This window comes from Neopelma chrysocephalum, unplaced genomic scaffold (assembly GCF_003984885.1).
Source record: "Neopelma chrysocephalum unplaced genomic scaffold, ASM398488v2 Primary Assembly neopelma1_269, whole genome shotgun sequence".
NCBI classification, from domain to species: Eukaryota; Metazoa; Chordata; class Aves; order Passeriformes; family Pipridae; genus Neopelma; species Neopelma chrysocephalum.
In genome coordinates, this window is record NW_020897931.1 from 1 (window position 1) to 7,161 (window position 7,161).

At 58.0% G+C, this 7,161-nt stretch overlaps 1 protein-coding gene across 1 annotated transcript; it reads right to left on the minus strand.

Moving 5' to 3' along the window:
• Positions 1-3,024: 3,024 nt before the first annotated feature.
• LOC113977849 (gastrula zinc finger protein XlCGF7.1-like) lies at positions 3,025-4,014 on the minus strand (the record flags this gene model as incomplete). The annotated part of the gene is made up of 1 exon (XM_027704341.1): positions 3,025-4,014. A coding segment is annotated over one exon (912 nt), but the record flags the coding sequence as incomplete, so codon positions are not given.
• Between the last annotated feature and the right edge of the window lie 3,147 nt (positions 4,015-7,161).

Here is a 7,161-nt window from a genome sequence, read left to right on the forward strand (position 1 = left end):
CAAAGGACTGGAGCTCTCAGAGCCAATTAGTCCTCCAGTGAACCATTTAGCTGCTGAAATAAATCCAGTCCCAGGCACGGAATCAGCAGGATTCGAGACAGAAAAGCCTGTGCGGGTACGCGGGGCATTGAGCTCGTGCAGATTCATGCACAGATGCAACTTCCTACGTTTTAATACTGAGTGCTTTTGACACACAAACTGGCCACCGAAACTCCCTTGGGTCACAACCTGCAAAGGTGGGACAGCTTTATCCAGAACACATAGACCACACAATTTCTCAAAGCTGGATCAGAATCTGTGCCAACCTAAGGTCGAGCCATGAAAGCCACCTACAGGAGTTGCATTTCCCATTCGGATATCAGGTGGGGACAAGTCCCTGCCACAGGAATGGTAAATCCATGGTGGGGTGGGAAGGGCCAAGGTGCTGCCCTGGCAGAGAAGGGTGGATGTGCCACTGCAACATCTCCCAGCAACGCTGCTGTGGGTGGAAAAACACCATTAAGGTGGGACAAAGTCTAGGAAAGCAACGGCAGAGTCTGTGTCTCCCTCTAAATGTGATGTCTCCATCATCCAGACACAAAGCCATACTTTGGACCTTCCTGCACCAGTTTGATCCCACTCATCCCCAGTATGGCTGCAGTCCCTCTCACACACTCACAGTATTTTTGCAGTCAGTTCCAGTATGATCCCAGTATGATCCCAGTAGGGGCCCAGGTGCTCCCAGTAGGATCCCAGTTGTCCCCAGCGTGGTTTCAGTTGCTCCCATTCACCCTCATTATGGTTCCAGTCAGTCCCAGTATGATCCCAGTCACTCCCAGCCACTCCCAGTATATCCCAGTTGCCTCCAACATTCTCCCAGTCAGTCCTAGTATGATCCCAGTCTCTCCTAGTTGGATTCAGGTTTCCCCCTGCATGGTCCCAGTTGCTCCCAGTCACCCCACTGTAGTTCCAGTCCCTCCTACTCCCTCCCAGTACGGCTCCAGTATGATCTCAGCAACACCCTATGTGGTGGCACTCACACCCAGGATGAACCCAGACATTCCCTGTCACACACAGGATAAAGCCATTTGCCCCCAGCAGGGTCCCACTTGCTTCCAGTATATCCCAGTTGCGCCAACATGGTCCCAACTGCTCTCAGAATGCTCCCAGTTACTCCCAGTATGACCCCAGCCACCTTCACTGTGGGCCCAATTGCTCCCAGTGTGATCCCAGTTGTCCTCAGCATGGTCCCAGTTGCTCCCAGTGGGATCCTAGTAGCTCTCATTTGCCCCTAGCATAGAACCAGTTGCTCCCAGTATGATCCTGGTCTGATCCCAGTATGATCCCAGTACAATCGCAGTTGCCACCAGTATGATCCCAGTAACTTCCGGACACTTCCAGTATGAAGCCAGTTTGATCCCAGTCATCCCCAGTATGGCTGCAGTCCCTCTCACACACTCCCAGTATTATTGCAGTCACTCCCAGTATGATCCCAGCAGGGGCCCAGCTGCTCCCAGTATGGTTCCAGTTACTCCCATTCACCCCTACTATGGTTCCAGTCACTCCCAGTATATCCCAGTTGCCTCCAACATGCTCCCAGGTGCTCCCAGTATGATCCCAGTTGCCCCAGTTCTGGTCCCACTGGATCCAGTCCAGGTCTCGGTGTATCCCGGTGTCCCCCCTGTCCCCCCACCCCGGTGTCACCCCCTTTTCTCTCCCCACAGAGCTCCTGAGCCGCCGGCGGTCGCAGCCTCTCCCCAGGGCCTCGGGCTCAGCCTGGACCCCCTCCCCGTGAGGATTTTGGGGGGGGGTCGTGTGTCCCCCCCTCCCCTGCTGTCACTCTGCCTCTGCCCGGCTGCTCCCAGTGATCCCAGTAAAGCTTCCCAGTTCTCCCCAGTCCCGGTGTTTCGGGGGTACTGGGGGGTGGAGCTTGGGGGAATCCCAAGGGGTGGAGCTGAGTTTGGGGGGGGCAGAATCGGCCCCAGGATCGATGGGGAATTGGGACCCCCATGTATTCCCCCAATGTCAACCCGCTCTGGAGGGACTTTGGGAGGGCACCTGCCCCTCAATAAAGCACCCAGCTCACCCCAAAACCTCCCCACAGGCCCCCAAGGACCCTCAAACCCACTCAAAGCCCACCCAGGACCCCACCCAACCCCTTTTCTGAGGGGACTTCTCTGGGCACTGGTGGTGCTGGGAGCCCCCACGGCTGCAGGCGAGGAGCTCTCGGGTGAGCGGGGGGTGAGAAGGGGGAGGTCGGTGGGAAAAGCAGGGCTCAGAGGGGATAAAAGGGGTGGCGGGACCCCAAACGGAGCATGAGAGGGCTGGGGACTGGGGGGATGATGTGGAAGTGGTGAGAGAGGAAGGAAAAAGTTGGGACCCCTAAACTGATCAAGGGGGGGGCTGGGGATGAGGGGACCATAAAAAGGTGGAAGGAACAGGGAGAAGGGTGGAAAAGGGGGGGGTGGTCTGGCGGGTTCGACGGTCCCATGGGGGTCTTTGGGCACCAGGAGGTTGGGAAAGGGGGGTGGTCCCCTGAGCTCTCAATTTACTGTGGGGTGCTGAGGGCTGCTGGATCCAATCTCAGCCTTGGATCATGCCAACGCTTTCAGTTTAGAGGAGTCACAGAGGTGTGACTGAAACACTTTGGTCCCCCAGGTTTTAATGATGGCAAATCGGATCTATTGATAGAAATGAATTTATTTAGGGTTCCAAATGATCCTTACCGCACACTATACGTACTGAAACTACCAGGAGTACAGGATAAGATAGAACAGTGCTCTACACTAAAGCAATTAATGAAGCAATTCTACTGAATCTGGCACAAAAGCAATAATTCCTAATTAGAGATGGATGGAACTCCCCCAGACCAACACTCATGGGGAGATCTCTGCTCTCAACCTCCAGGAGCGAGCTTGGGGGGTCCCCAGCCAAGGCAGGAATCTCCACACACCCCCAAGAAGGGTTCTGTTGGCAGAACCTGCCCCTGGGAAAGGGGACTGGCCTTTTCTGGTCGAAAGGGATGGACTGACAGTCACTGGACTCCAGGGGTTGCCTCACCATCAGGGGCTTCATTTGGGGTGGAAGCAGCAGCCGAAGCTCTTCCCGCACTCAGGGCTTCCCTTACCGGTGGGTCCGTGTGTGTTGAGTCAAGCCAGACCTGTCTGTGAAGCTCTTCCCACACTCCCCACACTTGTAGGGCCTCTCCCCAGTGTGGATGTGCTGGTGCCTGACGAGGGTGGAGTTCCGGCTGAAGCTCTTCCCGCAGTCGGTGCAGCAGAAGGGCCTCTCATCCGTGTGCGTCCGCTGGTGCACGAGGAGATGTGAGCTGGTCTGAAACCTCTTCCCACATTCCAAGCACTTGTAAGACCGTTCCCCGGTGTGGATGAGCTGGTGGGTTCGGAGGTTGGAGCTTTGGCTGAAGCACTTCCCACATTCCCCACACGTGTAGCGCCGTTCCTCAGTGTGGATGCGATGGTGTCGGATCAGGCTGGACCTCTGCCTGAAGCTCTTCCCACACTCCCCACACATATAGGGCCGTTCCCCAGTGTGGATGTGCTGGTGTTGGATCAGGCTGGAACTGTCCCTGAAACTCTTCCCACATTCCCTACACATGTAGCGCCGTTCCCCAGTGTGGATGTGCTGGTGTCGGATCAGATGGGAGCCGTTACTGAAGCTCTTCCCACATTCCCCACATGTATAGGGCCATTCCCCAGTGTGGATGTGCTGGTGTTTAAGGAGGTCGGAGCTCTTCCTGAAGCTCTTCCCACATTCCAAGCACCTAAAGGGCTTCTGCCTGCTGGGAGGCTGCTCAGGGACCACCAGCTCAGAGCTCTGCCTCAAGCTCTGGCCGCCTTCCCGGCACAGGCTGGCTCTTTCCTCCTCACAGCACCCTGGGCTGGCTTTGGAGCCCCTCCTGCGGGGGGATCTCTGGGCCTTTTCCTCCCCGCTGCCTTCCTGTGCCGTGGAGCCCTTCAAAACAGCCTCTCCCACCAGCTTCTGACAGAGGGATTTGTCCTCCGGGCTCTCCGTCCTCAGCTCGGGGCCTGAGGCAGGAAGCAAGAAGGACAGGGAGGGGATTTGCCTCCGGCCCACAGGGAAGGCCAAGGACATCCCCCCAACTCCGGCCCCGGCAGGACGGCGGCGGCAGCGGGGTTGTCCTGCAGCCGGGGGCCATGCTCGGCTGCCAGAGCCAGCACAACACCCGCCCAAAGGGCCACTGACTTCCTCCTCACCTGCCTGGGGGGGCCCAAGGCATCTTCCTCTTCCTCACAGCCTCCTCCTCCATCTGCCCGAGCTTTGGGAAGGACAAATCCTGATGGGGGGGAAAACAAGGGCTGAGCGTGTTGGCTTGAGGGTTCCTCCTGTCCAAGTCCATCTCTAGAACTCACCGGGCATCCTGTGTCCATAAAAACCTCCAAAACACCAAGATTCAGCCCACAAAAAAACCCCAAACCTCTGTGATTCAGGAAAAAAAAACCCTGCACAAGGGCCAGCTGTGCCCAAGGCAACCAAACAGCCCCACAGGCAGGGGAACACCAGAGGCTGCCCCAGGGCAACGAGAGCAGGGAGTGGATCGGGCCCCTGACACGTGGGCGGGCTCTGGGTTCAGCCTGACCAGGGGCAATTTGGCACCAACAGCACGGCCCCGACCGCTGGCTCGGCACACGGGGCCCGAACTCCCCCCTCTCCAGGCTCTCGGGGTTCTTGCAGCTCCCCCCTCTCTCTGCAGCCTCCCCTGCTCTCCAGGGCTCAAGGCATGGGGACACCGAGGCTCCCCCAAAGAAATCCCACTCCTGCTCTCCCCCCTCCCATTAGCCCCCCTCTCCCAGCCTTTTCCCATCGGCCCCCCCCAAACCCTGGCTCCCTCCAGCTCCCTTTGGGGGTGACCCATCACCCCTCACGCTCCCTTTGGGGGTCCCACCTGCTTTTTTCACCCCTTTCCCATCGTGGCCACTCCGCTCAGTGGACAGCAGCAGGAAGGGCAGAAGGTGGAGACTGAAACAAAATGGAGGATAGAATATCCTGTCCCTTGGCTCTCTCTCTGCCAGTTGAGTGTGGGGCACACGGGCTGGGGGTCCCTCCCAAGCCCCCCCGGGCAGCCAGCGTTGGGTGGGGGGATGTGAGGGCTGGGCCTGCTCAGCACAGCCCCGGCCTCGTGCCCAGCGCCTCTTTCCTGCCCCACACAAGAGCTTCCCGGCCCCACAGGGCTCCCCTGCTGCTGCCTCTGCTCCTGGCCCTGCCTTTGCTGCTCCCTTGGCTGGGCCAGCGGCTGCAGGGGGGGGATGGCAGCAGCTTCAGCTCCACGGCAGTTCCTGGGGGGAGCTCAGCCCAGGGGGGACGGGCAGGGACCTGATGGGGATGGACAGGGGCCCAGCAGGGACAGACAGGGCCTGCAGGGGAAGGCACAGGGACAACCTGGCCCCCCACACTGCCAGGGCTGGCTCTGCTCCTCCTTGCAGGCTCCGTGGCCAGGCAGAGTTTCTGTTCCTCAGCAGCACCTCTGCCTTGCACTTATTCTCAGTCTCACCTCAGGGACAGCTCTGGGCTCACCTCCGCGCCACTTCTCAGCCTCACCTCAGGGCCTGGGCTCAAGGACAGGAACCTGCAGGGAGGGGACATGATGTGCAAGCTGAGGGCTGCCTGCTTGCACTGGCCTCTGGGCTTCTTTCTCCTTCTACAACCAGCCCACAACTCAGCCTGCTTTTCTAACACCACACATTTACAGACTAACCTTGCAGATATATATGGACACACATCTCTATCACCCTGGGGATGGAGCCTCAAGCAGGTGCTGCCATAGGAATGGGAATCAGAGAATCACAGAATCAGCCGGGTTGGAAAAGACCTCCAAGATCATCAAGTCCAACCCTGGATCCAACCCCGCCGTGCTTCCCAGACCATGGCACTGAGGCCACATCCACTCTCACCTTCAACACCTCCAGGGACTCCACCCCCTCCCTGCCCAGCCCATTCCAAGGCCTCATTACTCTCTCGGCAAAAAATTGCTTCCCAATATACAACCTAAACCTCCCCTGGCACAGCTCAAGACCCAGCCCTCTTGTCCTACTGCTGCTTCCTGGCACAAGAGCCCCACCCCCACCTGGCTACACCCTCCTGGCAGGGACTTGTAGAGCGTGATGGTTCCTGCTGGGGACCCGAGGGAGCCTCTGCAATCCCATCCCTGGGGCACAATCTCCTCTCCAGAGCTTGACTCACTGCAGACCTCGCAGGGAAACCTCTGCGCGCAGCTGCATCCTGAGCCCAAGGTCAGTTTGTATCCCCAAGTGCTGATCCAAGGGGTGCCCTGCGATTGGAGTGTGTGTCCCTAAGGAGGACTCTTGCCTTAGCATTGCTTATTATTTGTAATATCTTACAGATCTATCATACAATAGCTAAGGATGGATTCTGTAGAATATGTGCCATATATATGAGACAGAATATATCTGATTATTGCTTTATCTGACTGTCCAGGTAGATATTGTGTATGCACAGAGATTGTATTTGAGGGATATGCTCCTCTCAATACCCTGTGAGCTCCACTCCCAAGGCCACCAAATTCCTGAAGCTCCCACTTCTGTGCCCTGCAGGTTTTGGCAGATTTGCAAGAGCAGGGGAATCATTCCCTGCAGCCCCTTTGCACTGTAGGAAATGGGAGCACTGGGCACATCCTGCTGCCTCCAGATTCCATTCTGGGGGTGGGAACCACCCTGTGGGGAGCAAAGAAATGCCTGGTTCTGCAGGAGCTGCAGATGCTCAAGGGGCAGCAGGAACAAGTCAAGGACCTGAGGGGGCCTGGGGGGCTTTGGGGTGCGGGAGGGTCCTGGGGGAGCTGGGGAGGGGCTTTGGGGTGCGGGAGTACAGACTAGCACAAACCAGGACAGACCATTACAGACCAGTCCCTCCTCACTGCTCCCCAGATCTCTGCTGGAGCTGGGCCACCTTGTCGTGGGACACCTGAGCCCCCCCAGTGCCCTCCCAGTACAGCCCAGTGCCCCCAGTACAGCCCACTGTGTTCCTGTCCCAGGGTGCCAGGTGATCCCTCTTTGGGGGGGGGTTGGAAGGGATTTGAGGGGGGGCTGGGGGAGATTTGAAGGGATCTGGGGGGGGTTGGATGGGGATTTGGGGGTCTTTGGGTGTATCTGGGGGAGTTAAAACAGGTTTTGGGATCATTGGGGCATC